This window comes from Sycon ciliatum, chromosome 13 (genome assembly GCF_964019385.1).
Source record: "Sycon ciliatum chromosome 13, ocSycCili1.1, whole genome shotgun sequence".
Lineage (NCBI taxonomy): Eukaryota > Metazoa > Porifera > Calcarea > Leucosolenida > Sycettidae > Sycon > Sycon ciliatum.
Window position 1 is genome coordinate 2,569,038 of NC_088655.1, and position 22,500 is coordinate 2,591,537.

Genomic DNA, 22,500 nt, shown 5'->3' on the forward strand with positions numbered 1-22,500 from the left:
CCCCAAGGCGTGCTTTCCACATCCTAACCCCCTGGAGACAGGCCGCACCCCAAGGCGTGCTTTCCACATCCTAACCCCCTGGAGACAGGCCGCACCCCAAGGCGTGCTTTCCACATCCTAACCCCCTGGAGACAGGCCGCACCCCAAGGCGTGCTTTCCACATCCTAACCCCCTGGAGACAGGCCGCACCCCAAGGCGTGCTTTCCACATCCTAACCCCCTGGAGACAGGCCGCACCCCAAGGCGTGCTTTCCACATCCTAACCCCCTGGAGACAGGCCGCACCCCAAGGCGTGCTTTCCACATCCTAACCCCCTGGAGACAGGCCGCACCCCAAGGCGTGCTTTCCACATCCTAACCCCCTGGAGACAGGCCGCACCCCAAGGCGTGCTTTCCACATCCTAACCCCCTGGAGACAGGCCGCACCCCAAGGCGTGCTTTCCACATCCTAACCCCCTGGAGACAGGCCGCACCCCAAGGCGTGCTTTCCACATCCTAACCCCCTGGAGACAGGCCGCACCCCAAGGCGTGCTTTCCACATCCTAACCCCCTGGAGACAGGCCGCACCCCAAGGCGTGCTTTCCACATCCTAACCCCCTGGAGACAGGCCGCACCCCAAGGCGTGCTTTCCACATCCTAACCCCCTGGAGACAGGCCGCACCCCAAGGCGTGCTTTCCACATCCTAACCCCCTGGAGACAGGCCGCACCCCAAGGCGTGCTTTCCACATCCTAACCCCCTGGAGACAGGCCGCACCCCAAGGCGTGCTTTCCACATCCTAACCCCCTGGAGACAGGCCGCACCCCAAGGCGTGCTTTCCACATCCTAACCCCCTGGAGACAGGCCGCACCCCAAGGCGTGCTTTCCACATCCTAACCCCCTGGAGACAGGCCGCACCCCAAGGCGTGCTTTCCACATCCTAACCCCCTGGAGACAGGCCGCACCCCAAGGCGTGCTTTCCACATCCTAACCCCCTGGAGACAGGCCGCACCCCAAGGCGTGCTTTCCACATCCTAACCCCCTGGAGACAGGCCGCACCCCAAGGCGTGCTTTCCACATCCTAACCCCCTGGAGACAGGCCGCACCCCAAGGCGTGCTTTCCACATCCTAACCCCCTGGAGACAGGCCGCACCCCAAGGCGTGCTTTCCACATCCTAACCCCCTGGAGACAGGCCGCACCCCAAGGCGTGCTTTCCACATCCTAACCCCCTGGAGACAGGCCGCACCCCAAGGCGTGCTTTCCACATCCTAACCCCCTGGAGACAGGCCGCACCCCAAGGCGTGCTTTCCACATCCTAACCCCCTGGAGACAGGCCGCACCCCAAGGCGTGCTTTCCACATCCTAACCCCCTGGAGACAGGCCGCACCCCAAGGCGTGCTTTCCACATCCTAACCCCCTGGAGACAGGCCGCACCCCAAGGCGTGCTTTCCACATCCTAACCCCCTGGAGACAGGCCGCACCCCAAGGCGTGCTTTCCACATCCTAACCCCCTGGAGACAGGCCGCACCCCAAGGCGTGCTTTCCACATCCTAACCCCCTGGAGACAGGCCGCACCCCAAGGCGTGCTTTCCACATCCTAACCCCCTGGAGACAGGCCGCACCCCAAGGCGTGCTTTCCACATCCTAACCCCCTGGAGACAGGCCGCACCCCAAGGCGTGCTTTCCACATCCTAACCCCCTGGAGACAGGCCGCACCCCAAGGCGTGCTTTCCACATCCTAACCCCCTGGAGACAGGCCGCACCCCAAGGCGTGCTTTCCACATCCTAACCCCCTGGAGACAGGCCGCACCCCAAGGCGTGCTTTCCACATCCTAACCCCCTGGAGACAGGCCGCACCCCAAGGCGTGCTTTCCACATCCTAACCCCCTGGAGACAGGCCGCACCCCAAGGCGTGCTTTCCACATCCTAACCCCCTGGAGACAGGCCGCACCCCAAGGCGTGCTTTCCACATCCTAACCCCCTGGAGACAGGCCGCACCCCAAGGCGTGCTTTCCACATCCTAACCCCCTGGAGACAGGCCGCACCCCAAGGCGTGCTTTCCACATCCTAACCCCCTGGAGACAGGCCGCACCCCAAGGCGTGCTTTCCACATCCTAACCCCCTGGAGACAGGCCGCACCCCAAGGCGTGCTTTCCACATCCTAACCCCCTGGAGACAGGCCGCACCCCAAGGCGTGCTTTCCACATCCTAACCCCCTGGAGACAGGCCGCACCCCAAGGCGTGCTTTCCACATCCTAACCCCCTGGAGACAGGCCGCACCCCAAGGCGTGCTTTCCACATCCTAACCCCCTGGAGACAGGCCGCACCCCAAGGCGTGCTTTCCACATCCTAACCCCCTGGAGACAGGCCGCACCCCAAGGCGTGCTTTCCACATCCTAACCCCCTGGAGACAGGCCGCACCCCAAGGCGTGCTTTCCACATCCTAACCCCCTGGAGACAGGCCGCACCCCAAGGCGTGCTTTCCACATCCTAACCCCCTGGAGACAGGCCGCACCCCAAGGCGTGCTTTCCACATCCTAACCCCCTGGAGACAGGCCGCACCCCAAGGCGTGCTTTCCACATCCTAACCCCCTGGAGACAGGCCGCACCCCAAGGCGTGCTTTCCACATCCTAACCCCCTGGAGACAGGCCGCACCCCAAGGCGTGCTTTCCACATCCTAACCCCCTGGAGACAGGCCGCACCCCAAGGCGTGCTTTCCACATCCTAACCCCCTGGAGACAGGCCGCACCCCAAGGCGTGCTTTCCACATCCTAACCCCCTGGAGACAGGCCGCACCCCAAGGCGTGCTTTCCACATCCTAACCCCCTGGAGACAGGCCGCACCCCAAGGCGTGCTTTCCACATCCTAACCCCCTGGAGACAGGCCGCACCCCAAGGCGTGCTTTCCACATCCTAACCCCCTGGAGACAGGCCGCACCCCAAGGCGTGCTTTCCACATCCTAACCCCCTGGAGACAGGCCGCACCCCAAGGCGTGCTTTCCACATCCTAACCCCCTGGAGACAGGCCGCACCCCAAGGCGTGCTTTCCACATCCTAACCCCCTGGAGACAGGCCGCACCCCAAGGCGTGCTTTCCACATCCTAACCCCCTGGAGACAGGCCGCACCCCAAGGCGTGCTTTCCACATCCTAACCCCCTGGAGACAGGCCGCACCCCAAGGCGTGCTTTCCACATCCTAACCCCCTGGAGACAGGCCGCACCCCAAGGCGTGCTTTCCACATCCTAACCCCCTGGAGACAGGCCGCACCCCAAGGCGTGCTTTCCACATCCTAACCCCCTGGAGACAGGCCGCACCCCAAGGCGTGCTTTCCACATCCTAACCCCCTGGAGACAGGCCGCACCCCAAGGCGTGCTTTCCACATCCTAACCCCCTGGAGACAGGCCGCACCCCAAGGCGTGCTTTCCACATCCTAACCCCCTGGAGACAGGCCGCACCCCAAGGCGTGCTTTCCACATCCTAACCCCCTGGAGACAGGCCGCACCCCAAGGCGTGCTTTCCACATCCTAACCCCCTGGAGACAGGCCGCACCCCAAGGCGTGCTTTCCACATCCTAACCCCCTGGAGACAGGCCGCACCCCAAGGCGTGCTTTCCACATCCTAACCCCCTGGAGACAGGCCGCACCCCAAGGCGTGCTTTCCACATCCTAACCCCCTGGAGACAGGCCGCACCCCAAGGCGTGCTTTCCACATCCTAACCCCCTGGAGACAGGCCGCACCCCAAGGCGTGCTTTCCACATCCTAACCCCCTGGAGACAGGCCGCACCCCAAGGCGTGCTTTCCACATCCTAACCCCCTGGAGACAGGCCGCACCCCAAGGCGTGCTTTCCACATCCTAACCCCCTGGAGACAGGCCGCACCCCAAGGCGTGCTTTCCACATCCTAACCCCCTGGAGACAGGCCGCACCCCAAGGCGTGCTTTCCACATCCTAACCCCCTGGAGACAGGCCGCACCCCAAGGCGTGCTTTCCACATCCTAACCCCCTGGAGACAGGCCGCACCCCAAGGCGTGCTTTCCACATCCTAACCCCCTGGAGACAGGCCGCACCCCAAGGCGTGCTTTCCACATCCTAACCCCCTGGAGACAGGCCGCACCCCAAGGCGTGCTTTCCACATCCTAACCCCCTGGAGACAGGCCGCACCCCAAGGCGTGCTTTCCACATCCTAACCCCCTGGAGACAGGCCGCACCCCAAGGCGTGCTTTCCACATCCTAACCCCCTGGAGACAGGCCGCACCCCAAGGCGTGCTTTCCACATCCTAACCCCCTGGAGACAGGCCGCACCCCAAGGCGTGCTTTCCACATCCTAACCCCCTGGAGACAGGCCGCACCCCAAGGCGTGCTTTCCACATCCTAACCCCCTGGAGACAGGCCGCACCCCAAGGCGTGCTTTCCACATCCTAACCCCCTGGAGACAGGCCGCACCCCAAGGCGTGCTTTCCACATCCTAACCCCCTGGAGACAGGCCGCACCCCAAGGCGTGCTTTCCACATCCTAACCCCCTGGAGACAGGCCGCACCCCAAGGCGTGCTTTCCACATCCTAACCCCCTGGAGACAGGCCGCACCCCAAGGCGTGCTTTCCACATCCTAACCCCCTGGAGACAGGCCGCACCCCAAGGCGTGCTTTCCACATCCTAACCCCCTGGAGACAGGCCGCACCCCAAGGCGTGCTTTCCACATCCTAACCCCCTGGAGACAGGCCGCACCCCAAGGCGTGCGGATAATGGCACTCTATTGTACATCATGATGCTGAACAATGCGAGCAGTTACATCCTGAAGTGACAACAAAAGGTAGGAAGTTTGCTTTGAAATCATGGCCGGGGTTGATTTACCAGGTGCTGAGTGGGACAAGGTGTAGAAAGGAGGGCACGTGCACCCACCATGTCATACACACAGTATGAAAGGCTCTGCTACTGCTAGACCAATCAAAAACTGCTTCCAGTGGTCCAGTTTCCACCACTGTACATACATGTACAGTCGACTCCTGATATAACCAACACCATTGTGCAGGAGAATTAGTTCTTTATAGCCAAAGTTTGTTATAACAGAAATGCACTCACACTATACAAGCAGCAAGTCATGACTAACAAGTGGCCCATGACAATAGGACTGCACTTGGTTTACATGCAGTTCTACAAGATTTGGTTCGTTATAAACGAAAACTGTTCGCTATAAAGGGTCAATATTGTATGGGTTCAAAGAGGGACATGCCACATGGACAATGGTTCGCTATATCACGCAATTCGCTATATGCGAGTTTGTTCAAAGTGGAGTCGACTGTACACACATACAAGGCAAGGGCAGTGAAATGCAAAAAGTCGTTTAGCCTCCAACAAAGCCTGAATTCATACCCCCCCCCCCCCGCCCACGCTAGGCAGTTATCACCTACTTTGTGTCCATGATCCAGTGCCTTCATGACAAACTGCTCAACGTCTTGACCTTTGCCGACGGAGAACACTTGCCCCTGGGAACGCGGCAACACGGTGGCAAGATGGCAGCAATGCATCACATCAACACACGGACAACACATCAATACACGGACAACACATCAATACACGGACAACACGCCATTGCCCACGTCGCACACAACTAACTGAAATACTGTAAGACCAGTAATGTTAACGAACATTTAATTCTAACGATTTAACGAATTTAAACAATTCGTTAACATCTGAAGTCGTCATGTACAAAACGATATGTACATGTACAGTGATTTGCCGGTTTTGAGACAGAATTTGTTAGAATTTTCACCTGGCTAACCCACAAAATCCGGAGATCGTTACCTTTAATTGATGTTTTAAAATATCTGGTCATACAGTATCCGGTAACAACGGAGTCACGAGAAAGAGATTGGTCTCTGTTGTTCTGCCTCGTGTAGTACGCTCAGCCCGTGTTAGGGTATTGAGCACTACGCTGCAGCAAGGACCTCACACACTTTGTGTAATACTAGTATGAAAATCAGGCTGTGGTAGCATCTAGGGAGACGGCACGAGACCAAAGTACCCGAAAACACTGTACGTTTTGACTCTTCGGACTCGGAAGTTCTACGTGATAAGTGGTCCATGCAACTTGCGATCTCAATCGCCCGTGTGTCTTCGTATACGTTCTGATTTGACAGGCAGAACAGGACCAATACAGACTGTACGCACTCTACATGACTCTCTGACTAACATGAACAGCCGGAGTAATAGAGAACATACACACTCTGCATACCGTATTATCTCTAATATAAGCACAGTCTCCAATAATAGCATGTCTCCAATAATAGAACACCTTGGGGCGGCATTCAAAAAATAAAGTGCTCAGTCTCCATTATAAGCACACTAGTGTAGATTCATTATCTGTACCGGCGAAAAACCCCTGAAATGTGTGTGTCTGACATGAATTTGGCCATGGCAACATGCCTATGAAGTGAGGTTGAAATAATAATGGAACAGTCTCCAATAAAGGAACGTCTCCATTAATAGCACGGGGCAGAGGTACATTGAAAAAATAAAGGACCGTGCTTATATTAGAGATAATACGGTAACTGTGTTACTAACTGACCTGTCCAAACTCGGTTGCTTCATTGCTGCCCTGTGAGAGGGGTATGGTGGGTACATGCTCAACTACACCGACACCTGGACATGGGCACATGCACATACATGTACATAAACACACACACACGCACATGCACACACACACACATACAAACACACACGTTTGAGCATGCAAGCAATAATAGCTACACACGGTCAACAGGAGGAGCATAGGTTTCGTTGGGCTCATTACTAATCATTATCGCACACGAGGCTATAAAGAACTACCGGTAATTCCCCTGCACAACGGGCCAGGAGTCGACTGTAAAGGCAACGTTTGTGATGCTCACTATCCACTCTTACTTGATGTAGGACTGTAGGTATACAGGCAGACCTCGCTTATCCGGTCCTCGCTTATCCGGATCCCTCGCCATCCGGAAGAAAATCGTTGGTTACCGATTTACAGCATATGTCTTGCATAAATACAGTATGTGTGTTCGACTACACGGTTCCCTCCCCTATCCGGATATTGTAAGCAAGGGCCGACAGCAGAGGGTATGATCTATCAATGCGCTGTTGGATAACAAGACATACCGGATGACTGAACACCGGATAAGCGACATTCCACGCAATCAATCTCACCTGATTTTGATCTGTCCCGCGCTGGTGTCTTGTCCTTGGACGCAACATGCTTCAGCACGCCGTCCTGTGTTAGCGTTTCGTCCCGCCCGCGCTCCGACGAGCTTGGCGCGGTTCTGGTCAATGCGTCGGCTGTCGAGTCGGTGGCTTTGGTCGCCTGGCCCGCAGTGCTGTCGCTTGTACTGGAGCTGAGAGATCGCTGTCTCTCCTCATCGCCTCCGCTGAGCAGGCTTTCAAAGATGTTGACCCGGTGGTCGCCAGTGACATAGTGGTGGTAGTAGATCTTACTGTGCGCACTGCGTGCAAACTTGTTCTTACCGGGAACCTGGATACAGCAATAGAAAAATAGAACACAGGCAAAACTATGAAGATGAGAACACCAGCACCTCTACCAGCACCTCCACCAGCACCTGAACCAATAACCATAAGCAGCAGCACCTCTACCAGCAGCACCTCTACCAGCAGCAGCAGCACCTCTACCAGCAGCACCAGCACCTGAACCATCAACAGCAGCACATGGACCATCAACAGCAACAGTACCTCTACCACCAGCAACACCAGCACTACCAGCACCTCTACCACCAGCACCACCAGTAGCAGCAGCAGTACCACCACCACCACCACCACCACCAGCAGCAGCAGCAGCAGCAACAGCACCACCACCAGCACCACCACCAGCACCAACAGCAGCACCACCAGCAGCAGCAGCAGCAGCACCAGCACCAGCACCAGCACCAGCAGCAGCAGCAGCAGCAGCACTACCAGCACCAGCACCAGCAGGAAACGCACCAGCAGCACCAGCAGGAAACGCACCAGCAGCGCCAGCAGCGAGCAACAACCACAATTACAGTGGCAACTGGATTCTGCTGTAAAGATACTGAATTAGCAAGCAAGGTCGAAAAGAGTCCAAACAAGGCTAAGGCTAATAGCTAGCCATCCGGGGATTGAAAATCACCATGCGTAGATCGTACCAAGATCTTCATCAGTTCGAGGGGAAGTTGCAAACGGGAAAAGTCTGAAGAAAAAATTGATTGTCATCACCAGGACTCGAAACAGGGACCCTCGCTCATGGCCAGCGATGCTCTCCACTAAGCTATGTGCAGTCATCATACCAAGGTCATCCGTACACACACACACACACATACACACACACGCATACACACACACACACACACACACACACACACACACACACACACACACACACACACACTACTACTACTACTACTATTGACAGCTGCCAGAAATGGCCACGCCGCTCCCCAAAGGGAGGTACTGTCAGAGAGGTTAGGGGAGAGGTAGGCAGTGCTTCAAATGGCGCTCCAGGTCCTGTCGCCTCCGAAACTGACGTTGACTACAGACTCGGCAACGATGTTCAAAGTGCTGGCGATCAGTCACTGTAGGGCGCTTCGGGCGGGGTCCACAGCGATGGCGCTTGAGGCCAGCAGTAGACTTGAAAGTACGCTGGCAGGCAGTACACACCGGGACCTCGGCAACAGGAGGAGCATCAAAAGGCGGTCGGTCGTCACAGTTGCCACTCCCTAGGCACTTATGCACTGCAAGCCCACCCCTGCTCCGGAGCCATCTACTGCAGGCAGGACACTGCACCGACCCAGGCTGCTGTGATACGGGGAGCTGTCGGACTGCTGTGCACTTGTGCCGGGCCATGTCGGCGCGCCGACGAAACAGGCGGCCGCAAACGTGGCACACAATCGTCTTCGGGGCAGGCTCCTTCACCCCCGCTGCTGCCGACACTATGTCACGCCACTCTCCGCGATCATTGGCTGATTGGAACCAATTGTGCACACCGGCCACAGTCAGATCAGCCTGGACAACGTCCCTCCAGCGATGTCGGGGGCCGCAAAACGGGCGGGTTCGTGGAAGATGAGCGAAGAGCAACTGCTTGGGTAACCGATTGTTATCAAGCCGAGCTAGGTGCCCAAGCCACTCCAAGCGTCTTCGCTGTACCATGCACGACAGTGGAGTAGGGTCACCCCACTGTGTGCGTAGTTGCTCCGATGTAATGTGCTGCTCCCACTGGCGGCCGCGCGAAATGCCAAGGATTGACCGTAGGTTGGCGTGATGGAACCTGTCCAGCTTGTCCAAGTCCGACTTCAATGGGGTCCAACACTCCGAGCCATACAAAACCGTGGTGAGAACACATACCACATACAAATGCCGTCGAGTAGGCAGGTTCAGGCTCTGATCATGTAAAATCCGCCGAAGACAGCCAAAGGCCCTGGCACCCTTCGCAAGGCGGCTCTGGACATCGGCATGAGCTCGCGAATCCGGAGTTATAACAGATCCAAGATAGGGGAAGGAGGTAACAGCTTCAACCCTTTCATTGCCAACTGCCAGATCGGAACAATCAGCGGCAGCGACTCCATAGCCCGCGACCAGTAGCTTAGTCTTCGTCATGCTGACCGTGAGGCCAAAGCTGGATGCCACATCGCAGAAGGCGGACAGGGACAGGTCGGCTGCAGCACGAGTTGTTGCGAGTAGGACGGCGTCATCGGCAAACTCAAAATCATCAGCATGACCAGTCTGAGACTGTCGACGTCGCCCAGCTGCACGGGGAAACAACTGTCCATTAATCAAGAAGCTGAAATCCACACCAGACTCGATGCCGCGCTCCCTGAGAACAGACCTCCACCGCTCCATCACCAATCCGAAATACAGGTTGAACAGCACAGGAGCCATGACACACCCCTGCCGTAAACCATTTTGTACAGAGATCGGATCGGTACAACCACCAGCAACACGAACAGACGCCAACATGTCCGTATGGAACGACTTCACGAGAGCCACAGCCTGAGGGGGGACACCGAGCCGAAGCAATGCCTGCCACAGAGCCTCACGAGGCACAGAGTCGTATGCTTTGCGGAGGTCCACAAAGACGCAAAACAGCTTCGATCTATGCTCATATGATTTCTCTACCAGTTGACGGACAGAGAAGATGGCATCAGCACAACCACGGTTTCACACACACACACACACACACACACACACACACACCTGGTCCTGGTCCTGGTATACACTGCCATGTAGGTCACGTGTTTCTCGTTGAGCGAGACGGAGACGAGAGGAGACATGAGCGTTGGTGACGGGATAAGTCGTTTCGCCTTTTGAAACGCCTCCGGCAATTCTGACATTGCAATTGGAACTTGTCCCTTTCATCAGCAGTTGGGCGCCTGGTGGATCGGTTGCAGTTGTGGATAGCAAAGCCCCGGATCGACTTACAGCAGCGTTCACAAATGGGACAGTGAGCGGTACAGCACGGTTTCCGAATACATAGGCGTACAGGTGAAGAGCTTGTGGCATTGGCAACATTCGGGGCAGAATTGGACTGGACACAGCGATGGACTGCAATGCCACCCGCACTCCGAAACCATCGGTGACACTGGGAGCACTGGCGGCTGTTGGCTTGCTGCTGGACTGGTTTACGCCGTTCCATGATGCACTTGTGGCGGGCGATATCTTGCTGCCGAGCAAATGCACGCCGGCACACCTCGCAGACTATCTCCCGAGCCGGTTTCTGAGCTGGTTGTATTGCTCGATAAGCTTGCCGCCACTCAGATCGTTCCTGCGCTGTGTCAAACCATGACTCGTCGGCGATGTTTATTCGTCGCAGGTCGACCCTAATTGCGTCTCGCCATCGTTTCCGCGGGCCACACGCTGGGCGTGGTGGCAGCAATGTGCCAAACAACAACATCCGCGGCATCCGCTCCTCAGGCATGCGTACCACGTGCCCAAGCCATTCCAGTCTTCTCTGCATGAGGCGGTCGGGGATATCCAGTGGGTTTGCTGCATTCCATGTTTTCAGAATGGTGTCCTTGGCTATCTTCAAGTCCCACACATCCCGCTGTGCAACACTCATGATGGAAAGAAGCGACCGGTAGTAGAAGGTCGTGATCCGTTGCACATCACTTTGCAGCGGTACCCACGTCTCCGCACAATAGAGCAGTAAGGACAGAACACAGGCCTCGAAAACCAGACGCTTGGTGCGCAGAGAGAGATTGTGGTCATTGAAGACAGCATGACGGAGCGCTCCAAAAGCACGGGAGGCAGATGAAACACGGGTCGATACATCTTTGTGAGATCGGCCAGAATCATGGATAACAGCACCCAGGTATCGGAACTCACGCACACATTCCAATGTGCCATTCTTCACAGGAAGAGGAAGTCGGTCATCATCCGTGATACCATAGCCAACCGCCATAAATTTGGTCTTGTCCAGATTGACGGTCAGACCAAATGCAGACGAGACATCGATGAACATATCCAGAGCAAGAGCAGCAGCAGTACGGGTAGTGGCAAACAGTGCAGAGTCGTCAGCGAACTGGCAGTCGTTGATGGTAGTCTGATCGTCAGTACGCTTTCTCTTGAAATAAAGCGAGCCCCCAGGATTGAATGCCAACGGGACGCCGATACCAGGCACATGCTCGACCACTCTGGACCATCTCTGGAAAACAGCCCACATGAATATGTTGAATAAGACTGGTGCCATACAACAGCCCTGCCGCAAACCACTCTTCACTGCAATGGGTTGGATGGGTGTTGACCCGATGGAGAGAGTAGCCGACATGGAGGTGTGAAACGACTTGATGATGTTTACGATGTTACTAGGGACCCCTGCCTTCGCGAGAATCAGCCACATGCATTCACGGTTTACTGAGTCGTACGCCTTACGTAAATCAACAAAGACAACGTATCCCGGGCAGCGATGTTCGTACAACTTCTCCAGGACTTGGCGAACTGCAAACACCATGTCTGTGCAAGATCGACCCTTACGAAAGCCGCACTGGGAGTCGGGTAGAATATTCTCCGCAATAATCTGTAATCTGGACTGAAGTACTCGAGCAGCAACTTTCCCAACAACATCCAGGAGTGATATGCCACGCCAATTATCACACAATGAGAGGTTACCTTTCTTTGGGATTGGCACAAGGTTGCAGTCTACCCATTCCTGCGGAACAGCCTCGTCATCCCAGACATGGTGCAACAGATCCAACAGTGCCTCCATGAAACTCTCACCACCCGCTTTGACCAACTCAGGCAGGATAGCTGAGGCGCCAGAGGCCTTGCCGTTGCTGAGTTGTCGAATACCTCGCGCCACCTCTGCTGCATCCGGCTTGCCAGCGATGTTCTGGTTGATAGGCTGCTGGTCTATTTCGTCAATGGCACATGGATCAAATGTGCTAGGGATGTTGAGTACGCCATCGAAATGTTGGTACCATCGTCCACCTTGTTCCTCCACAGATTTGCAGATGTTGCCATTTGCATCCCTAATAGCGGTAGTAGACACAGGGCGTAATCCCTGCTTGGCAGCCTGCATATCCTTAACACATGCCCACACCCGTGAGGAACTGAACCGTGCACCATCAAGAGATTTGGCTTTGTTGGTGAACCAGGAGTTCTTGGCAGAGCGGACAGCAGCTCTTGCCTTACTCCTGGCAGCCTTGAACCTGTTCCACGTGTCATCAGACCTGCCACTTGAAATCCATTCTTGATATCGCTGATTCCTTTCATTCAACAAGGGTTCGAGGGTATCTTTGCTCTCAGTAAACCAATCTGGTTGACGACGTTTCTGAAAACCGAGGGTCTCCTCTGCAGACTCGGTGACCGCGGTGCGCAACCTCGACCATTTGCATTCAACGGTGGTATGTTCATTCGGCTGTTGCAGACTGTTTGTGAGGCATTCACGATAGACATCAGCAACTCGTGTGATGTTTCCAGATGAGTCAGTGCTGTGGACATCCTTCAAACGTGCAACATCAAACCGCTTACATTTCTTCGTTTGCACACAACGCGAGCGGCGCTGCAGACGGCCTACTACAAAACGCGCAGCCACCAGGTTGTGGTCGCTCCCACATTCCGCACTTCTTATAACTTGAGCATCAATACATTGGTGGTAGTCAGCTTGTGACGTGATGACAAAATCAATACAATGAAATCTCTTTGACCTTGGATGTTGCCAGGTCCACTTCCTATCCTCTGTCTTGCAGAACCATGTGTTACACACCATCGCCTGAATAGTTGCAAGAAAATCCAACAGCTCACGTCCTGCAGAGTTCATCTCACCCACTCCATGTGGGCCCCGTACACGTGACCACTCATCAGCGTCAGCATGCGTACGGGATCCAACTCTGGCGTTGAAGTCACCCAACAGAATAAACTTTTCTGTGCCCATCCGTGGCAAAGTCGCTTGCAAGTCCGCAAAGAACTGTTCCTTGGCAATTCGCTTGCTGGCGAACGTCGGAGCATATGCGGAGATGACAGTATACCATACCGGTGAACACCCATGAATATCAAACTTCAATCGCGCTGACACAATCCGAGAGCTGCGGGCGTCGTATTGACAACCGCCGTCACGCCACGCGCGAGCTGCATTTCCCAGCAACAGAATCGCAACACCTTCACCCCTTCGACACGACTCTCCCTCGCCAGGTGAAGGTCTTCCAGACGAAATTAGCACTGCTCCGTCGATGTTGTAAACGTTCTTATCCAGCCAGTAGGTCTCTTGAAGACAAACTATTTCCAATCCAAGACGTTTGAAAATTTGAATTATCCGATAAATTTTCTTATCGTCAGCCACTTGATGTCGAGTGGATGCTGTTTGGACGGGTCCTTCACTTTCCAGCAACGAGCGGACATTCCACGTCCCAACGCTCAGGGTAAACTCCTTTCGTCTCCTACTGCGTGCGGTAGATGGCTCCATTCGCGGGCTTGCAAGGCCTCGCGATGGGTCCAACAGCGGAAAACAGAGTCAGAGTGACGACACCCGAAGTTCGTCCTGTAATCTGCTCTGCTGACTTTCCGCTGTGGACTTCTACTGGGAACTGTCCCAGGGACGACCCTGGAAGCCCAGAGTCGTCCCTGAGAACTGAAAACTAACAAAAACTAATCAAACGATGAGAGCTACAAAATTCCTAACTGACTACTAACTAACTAACACCCAAAAAACCGTCACGCCACGCGCGAGCTGCATTTCCCAGCAACAGAATCGCAACACCTTCACCCCTTCGACACGACTCTCCCTCGCCAGGTGAAGGTCTTCCAGACGAAATTAGCACTGCTCCGTCGATGTTGCACACACACACACACACACACACACACACACACACCATTGGACCATTGGACGCCCATCGCCAGAGGCGATGATAGCGATGCTACAGCAGAAGCCATAGCAGCTTGTGCTGGGATTGCACCATTCAACAGCTTGCAAGGCTGAAGAATTGACCGCCACTATTCAGCCTGGTCTACACCACACAGCTATGAAGTGGCTTTTTTTGGCCAGACACACACACACACATACACACACACACAGCAAACAGACCATTGAGGTATGTCATCATACCATGGTACCAGTGACCCGCACACACACATACCTCTATCCGTTTGTCCTGCTCCGATCGGAATGGGTAGTGTGAATAGAAGTTATCGTTCAGAACAAGTCTCTTACGCATGCGTCCAGGTCCTGTAAACCCACGCAGAGAAACAAGAAACACCATCAGACAGGTTAGGGGCCTTCCGTAAATACCGATATTTATTTAGAAACGAAAACTAGTCGTTTCCCTTCAACCTCCCTCCCTGAGAAACGAACACATACAAATAGTACATAGTATCGATGTTTTTGATCTTTTTTTCTGGACATGCTCACACATGCAAAATGTACATCGATATTTTTCGAGAAACGAACAGGCGCTCAACTCCCTCCCCCCTAAACGACTAGTTTTCGTTTCTAAATACATGTAAATATCTATATTTACGGATGGCCCCTTAGGCTTCATTCCTGTTCTAACCTGGCAAACGTTGACGCTCTGTTTAAGGGGCCGTCCGGCATAATCGATTATTTTCAAGAAACGAAAAAGTTTAGATATGACCCTCCCCCACCCATCCACCGAACAGAATGAAAAATATATTGACTTGACAGCTATAGAATGGATGGATTTTAGCCTACCGGTTTTTTTCAGAACGAAACTCTCCTCGACCCACCCATAAACGAAACTTTTTTTGTTTGGGGTAAAAGATTGACAATTATGGACGGTCCCTTAGAGCCCACCCAGCAAGAATCCTCTTGTATAAGACTTTTTCTCTTTCAATCAAGAAGTGCTGAAAACCGCAAGTCCAAGGCAAAGTGATATCCAGGGTTTCTGATCCACTTCTTGTTTTCCTGTCACTTCCTGCCTTTCCCTATCACTTCTGTGGTGCTGCTTTTGGGTCAAGAAACTCAAGATAATAATTTATAATGCCCGGCGTAGCATACGTAGCAGAATCTCACAGATCGTATGCTGTAGCAGGGATGGCAGTACCACAGAATCCAGATGCGTAGCCCGCATGGGGCATGAGGGGCACGTGAAAATTTCGACCTAGGTTCAGCATGCACGTAATGACTATGAATGACATGCACCAGCCATCCTGCACAATCATATGCAGCCGCGCACCTCCCCCCCCCCCCCCCCCCTCCCCTCCCTTAAAAGAGGGACCAGCTACACCCCCGGTTCAATCAGTGGGCGAAAACCAGGGAGTCGTCAAATACGGTATTTGACGACTCCCTGGCGAAAACCATTGCCATGCGCTCCCCCTCTCTCCGTGGGAAAGAGTTTTCCAGTCCATGTCCAGGAATCATTTCCAACTTCCCAGTAGTTTCATTGGAACTCATCCCAGAACTGCTGTACTGTTACTTCTCTGTCTGTAAATGTATAACGAGGAAGTAAATCTAACGTTTTAACACATTTCTTCGTTATGATAAGATCCGTTGAGGCCATACTGCGACGATATTGTCACGAACATGTGCTCTTGAGCTCAGTGGAGTTCTTGTCAATCTGTTTCTCCCAGCATTTATAGAGAGGTTAAGCTGCGCGTTATTTTTGACATGACACGCAATTTCGCTTCAAAATTGGCATAGAACTCCAAATTTCGACGTGAGCTGCAGGTCACGCGCGTTGTTTTCCAACGTGCGTGCCAAATAACACGCGCTGAAGTTTCTATTCTCTCATGTATGAATATATCGTCGTAGTCAAAGGAGTATGGAACCGATGAAAAAAATCAGTTCCCCGATCGATGTGACTGTGTTTTCTCTCCTTGAACACAAACTTTTTATGATGTTACACTGATCAATTTGATGTACCGTAATTTCGCGTATTAAAGCCGGGCTTACTCCTGTCGAAGCCGATGTCAGGGCTAGGCTTCTATTTACATCAGGCTTCTATTCAAACCAGGTATTTCTATGTGTGTCAACACTAAAACCAGGCTTATGTACGATTGGGCGCAACTGCGGGAGCAGTTGATTTCTAAGGTAACCTTTGTTTTGATGACGTATTTTGATCGCGTATACCTTGAAGGCACTACCGAGGTTACAATGGTACATGCCCCCAGGTTATGCACTGTTGGTGCTACTGGACTGTTGCGTACAACAGCTGTACTACTGCTACTTATTTTCACTCCGCAATGAAACAACGAAATCGATTTTCGATTCAGCGAAGTATAGTTCGTAGTTGGTGGTGTGTTGGTGTCCTTGCGGAGCTTCAAGAGTTGTGTGACTGTCAAAATGCTGGCAATGGCTCGTTGCCTGAAAAAGAAGAAGCTTCTCGCTGTCTTCTTCGGTCGTTTCAGACTCCTGCTTGTGGCACACAGTGATGTGTACTGGTGCTACATGAACTGCCCATCCATCATGATCCTGAGCGCTGTGCGCGATGCCAGAGGGGTATTCACAAACCTCAGCCGTGGGCAACCGGGATCCGTCGGTGAGGCCGCAGCGTTTGCGCCGTCTGCACCATGGCAGAACATTGTGGACAAGACATGGTTGGTGTCCAACCCACTGCTCATCGGTCAACTGGCAATACTATACAACTATCTGGTTGCCGACTCTGCATTTGCCCTGAACACCTTCACAATGAAGTGTTTCACCACTCCAGTCACCCCTGCACAGCAGCAGTCATTCAACTACCGTCTGATTCGGACTAGGCGCGTGGTCGAGCAAGCTTCTAGAAGACTCAAAGGCGCTTCCGGATTTTAGTTCGCAGCAACATTAGGGATCCCGGTTTTGCTGCTGATGTCGTTGTTGTTGCCTGTGCTCTCCACAACGTGTGCGAGCGCTGGAACTGCCCCACTGCCCCACTAAGCAGCAGCGGACAGTTGACCCAGCGCAGTATGCCATGCACCATCCTGGACTATTGGTATAACTGGCACATGTTTTCTCTCCGCAACGAAAGCGATTTTCCCGCCTCCAGGGGCAAATCTGAGCAAGCCGCGGTCACGGTGAGCAGCGGAGCCGCAGTGGAACCTGGCCCTTACCCAAGCTGGTCACCAACAAGAGATGCTCGTTCCTGTCATGAACACCACAGGCACAATATTCTGGCAAAAAAATCTTACCAGCGCATGCGTGTGTGTGCTTGCGTGCTTGAGTGCGTGCTTGAGTGTATGTGTGTGCATGCTTGAGTATGTGTGTGCGTGCATGCGTGCGTGTGCACTAACCTTCCATTAGATCCAGCTTCCACTTGCTGAGTGCAGACTGCTCGCTGGGTCCCCATATGCCACGCTCACGCAGTAGCTCGCCCTCCACCCTGCGCCACTCCTGCAATGCATAGCGATTGGCTTGCAGCGATGCCTGCAGTATAAACAAACACATGCATACACATACACATGCTCACTGACTTGTCAGTTTGAGCACTCTGGCAAGGTACGTACATGCCTGGGTTTTATCTGGCTTTGGAAAAATAACTTTTTATCAGGTTCGGCCTTATTTTCTCTGTGCTGCGCTGATGAGTTCACAAAGAACGAAACGGCATGCTGTCCGCAGATTGAGTACATACATACATACACACACACACACGCGCACGTGCACGTGCACACACACACACACACACACACACACACACACAAACGCACACTGTTGTGTTGTCTTCATTGAAGTGAATACCCAAACAGGCCTTAGGTTGCCTATTTTCCAGGGTATAAGCCGCACTTTGAACACTCAAAATTGACCCAGAAAAAAGGAGGGTGCGCCTTACACTATGATGATCAAATTAAAAGGTGATGAATAGGGTAGATGTCTGTATTTCGTGACAAAAAAATGGGAAGTGCAGCCCATACTCCAGTGTGGCTTATACTCCGGTGTGGCTTATACTCCAGTGTGGCTTATACTCCAGTGTGGCTTATACTCCGGTGTGGCTTATACTCCAGTGTGGCTTATACTCCGGTGTGGCTTATACTCCAGTGTGGCTTATACTCCAGTGTGGCTTAAACTCCAGTGTGGCTTATACTCCAGTGTGGCTTATACTCCAGTGTGGCTTATACTCCAGTGCAGCTCATACTCCGGTGTGGCTTATACTCCAGTGTGGCTTATACTCCAGTGTGGCTTATACTCCGGTGTGGCTTATACTCCAGTGTGGCTTATACTCCGGTGTGGCTTATACTCCAGTGTGGCTTATACTCCAGTGTGGCTTAAACTCCAGTGTGGCTTATACTCCAGTGTGGCTTATACTCCAGTGTGGCTTATACTCCAGTGCAGCTCATACTCCGGTGTGGCTTATACTCCAGTGTGGCTTAAACTCCAGTGTGGCTTATACTCCAGTGTGGCTTATACTCCAGTGTGGCTTATACTCCAGTGTGGCTTATACTCCAGTGTGGCTTATACTCCAGTGTGGCTTATACTCCAGTCTGGCTTATACTCCAGTGCGGCTTATACTCCAGTGTGGCTTATACTCCAGTGTGGCTTATACTCCAGTGTGGCTTATACTGTATATCACCTTATTTTCGGTGTTGTAAAATTTCGGTAAAAGTAAAAGCCAACCCCTGACCTTTCGGTGTAAGGATAAATTCGGTGTGCATGGCACCAAAAAAAAAAAAAAAAAAAAAAAAAAAACGCTCTTGCACTAATATCTCCGCCAAGCAAGGCCAAAAGGCTCCACATATGTATACCGGTACATGTTATGTATGTACAATGTACTACCGGTATACCAGTATACAAGTTGATTTTTTTAATTTGACAGTGATTTTCATGATTTTTACATATTTTGGTATTTCGGAAAATTTAGGTGTAATGTTAAATTAGGTGATCCAGGACCAGTACCGAAGTTACCGAAATTTAAATTACACCGAAATAAAGGTGTTATACAGTACTCCAGTGTGGCTTATAGTCCAATGTGGCTTATACTCCAGTGTGGCTTATACCCCAGAAAATAAGGTAGTACCATTGGTCCCATTGAGTCAGAACACCTGATGTCGAGGAGCAGGTACATGTGGTACTTACCACTTGTAAGCCACGGCGCTTGAGAGAAATGTGCGACTTGACCAGCGCCAGGTTTTCACAGCTTTGAACGTGCAGCAGAACCTAGGCATAACACAAGCACACGTACGTACACACACACACACACACACACACACACACACACACACACACACACACACACACGCGCGCGCGCGCGCGTATACACGTATAAGTGAAAATTTGCTACAAAAAATATGTTTTGCTATGTGAACATGTTCGGGTAGAAGCTCATGCGCTTATATGTGCAATAACGGTCTTTCTGTGTCCTAAACAACGGTGTCCTCACTATGCTTAGCAGTATATTCAGCTCCCCGGTGTTCCACCAATAGTGTTCACATATAAGCACATGTGTTTCTATGTGTGGAAGTACGGTATCTACTCATCTCAAGGCTTTCTCAAGATACCTCACTGTCACTCTACTCACCTCAAGTTGCGCAGGATCTACATCTTGTCTATCCTCAGACTTGGCACGCCGGAAGAACATGCCCTTGCGACGATTCGCTGTCTTGCCCTGCACATCCACACAAGAACACAAGACACGAGACATCAGAGCAGAGGTACCAAAGAAGTTGACATGGTGTAAAGGAGTGCCACACAACATTCCATAGAGCAGTGTTCAACCCCCCCCCCCCCCCCCCCCCAATGTGTGCACTACAAATCACCAGGCAGGTATCCAGGGGGAGAGGGAGAGCAAATGACTACCTCACTCTAAATCACCAGGCATCTGGGGGCGGGGGCGGGGGGAGTGACCACTGCAGTTCACTCCAAATCACAAACCATCCAAGGGAGGGGGAGTAGAGTGACCTCTGTGGTGCACTCCAAATCACCAGGCAACATAGACTCCCTCGATTTAGGCTAAGGCCTGTGGAGAATCCATAATACAAATACAAACATCTGCGCCCTTGCCAACACTGGCGGCCGTGGCACCGGTACAGTGATCCCAGTGAACGGTATCAGACTCTGTATAGTGGTGCACCACACTCACAGCCAGACTGGATGACGGAGCCAGCGAATCCTGATACTTGTCTTCGCCGGTGATGTAGTTCAGCCAGATCTTCTGATCCTGATCTGCCAGTGAAGCTCTGAACAGTGAACACCGTATCAAACACAACGTGTCACAAGATACAGTAAACCACCTGTCAAGGCAGTGACCACTCGGATAAGGTGACCACCTGTCCCAGAAGACCACTGTAACCAGGACCAAGAGATGCTACTACCAGTCAAATGACCCTGGATAAGGAGACCACCTGGCAATGGAGACAACATTTTGAATGTCCCTTGAGTGGTCGTCTTAGACAGGTTTCTCTGTGCATGTAATCGTACAGAAAGATTGAGCCCCGTCGGTATGAGTGACATCGGTACTGCAAATCAACTCTTAGTTTCGCAGCCGATTTAATTTCGCCGCTGGGCACCAGACGACCAAAGGAAATCGCAGGCCAAAGTGTTTCATAGAGGCAAATGATGCATGATTGAGCCATGGCTGCATATTTTATATGTGAGAGCAACGACTTCTGATGGATTTCTTTTTCGAAAACCCCAATCGGCCAAAGTCTGATGACGGCCAGAAGTTACATTTCAAGATCAGCCAAAGTTTCTCACTGGCCAAAATTTGTTGATTTACAGTAATTTCACGACTCATTCATTGAAGCTGCTTGAGGCATCCCTCAGAACTTTGAATCAGTAATTTCATTCGCATTTTGATTTAGCAAAAGTAGGAATGCACGTATACGAAGTAAGCATGTACTAAACAATATTCTGGGTTTATAAGTACTTTTGCTGTGCAAAGCTTTGTCAGGGGAGAGGGGGAAAAGGTTACCGATACTGCCATGCTCTGCTAAAGACATCAACACACTCTTACCTTGTGGAGACAATCAGCTCCGGTGAGTGAAGACTGCATTGGGTTGGGCAGTGGAAATAGGTTAAAATATCATGCACAACACACACACACAAACACACACACACACGTACGCACACACACACACACATACACACACACACACGGGTGCGTTCGCGCGTGCGCGCACATGAACTCATGCATGTACACATGCACACACATACGCACGGACACACATGCACACACACACACACACACACACACACACACACACACACACACACACACACACACACACACACACACACACACACACACACATGTTGCTGGACTGCCATTCTTCCGCCCACAGCGGCAGAACGAGAATCCTACAGCAGGCCAATACACGCCTTGAATTGCACAAGGCAATGCAGGTAAAAGCTAGGCAGTCACTAAAGTTGTACATGTCTAGGTACAGCATCTACATGTGCTATTGGCACAAGCAATGACCAGTACCTTGCTGGGAAGTTGGGTACATCTTGGATCTTCAACACATCACAAACCTCCTGGAGCCAAGAAATACACATGGATGCATATGAACACGTACACAAGCACGCACACACACACACACACACACACACACACACACACACACACACACACACACACACACACACACACACACACACACACACACACACACACACACACACACACGCATGCATGCACATGCACACACACACACACACACACACGCGCGAATATTATCAGGTACGATCACTGCTAAACGCGGCGGCCCTGCACCCTGTTCGACCACATTGCGCACTGAACACATCACCCCACAGTGATTGGTCGTGATTTCTCCGGCATTGACTAAATAGAAGTATGTAATAACACAAACATTTGACTGCTATCCCCAGTCACATGAGCCATGTATAAGGAGACCACCTGTAGTGCATAGCCATCACATCTGTAAGGTCCCTGGAGCGGTCAGCATAATACAGGTTTCACCAACAGTAGGGATCTCAGCGCGTGAACTGCGCAGCCAGTCTGCGCAGGTGAGATTTTCGATCCCAAACGCGTCCAGTGCAGAAATCGTGGAAAAGAACATTTTTTTCGAAATAAATCAAGTTGAAGAAGACAGTAGAAATGGCTGAATATTGCGTCCAGGAAAGCACGTTCTACGGCCATTTCCAAGCTACCTATCTCCCAGACACTCTCTCAGAGGAACTATGGAGGGTCAAAGAGCACAATCTTTCACTCT

At 52.5% G+C, this 22,500-nt stretch overlaps 1 protein-coding gene across 1 annotated transcript in view; it reads right to left on the minus strand.

Annotated features, from left to right (window-relative positions):
* Positions 1-22,500, minus strand: part of LOC135829993 (WD repeat and FYVE domain-containing protein 3-like) — a 112,354-nt gene that overhangs the window by 46,932 nt on the left and 42,922 nt on the right. Inside the window, exons 41-50 of the mRNA XM_065342385.1 lie at positions 21,753-21,802; positions 21,282-21,314; positions 20,409-20,505; positions 19,848-19,934; positions 19,406-19,486; positions 17,629-17,761; positions 14,541-14,629; positions 7,156-7,477; positions 6,542-6,615; positions 5,385-5,459 (exon numbers count right to left, since the gene is read on the minus strand). Of these exons, the coding sequence (XP_065198457.1) occupies positions 5,385-5,459; positions 6,542-6,615; positions 7,156-7,477; positions 14,541-14,629; positions 17,629-17,761; positions 19,406-19,486; positions 19,848-19,934; positions 20,409-20,505; positions 21,282-21,314; positions 21,753-21,802 (1,041 nt within the window). The remainder of the gene's footprint in view (positions 1-5,384; positions 5,460-6,541; positions 6,616-7,155; positions 7,478-14,540; positions 14,630-17,628; positions 17,762-19,405; positions 19,487-19,847; positions 19,935-20,408; positions 20,506-21,281; positions 21,315-21,752; positions 21,803-22,500) is intronic.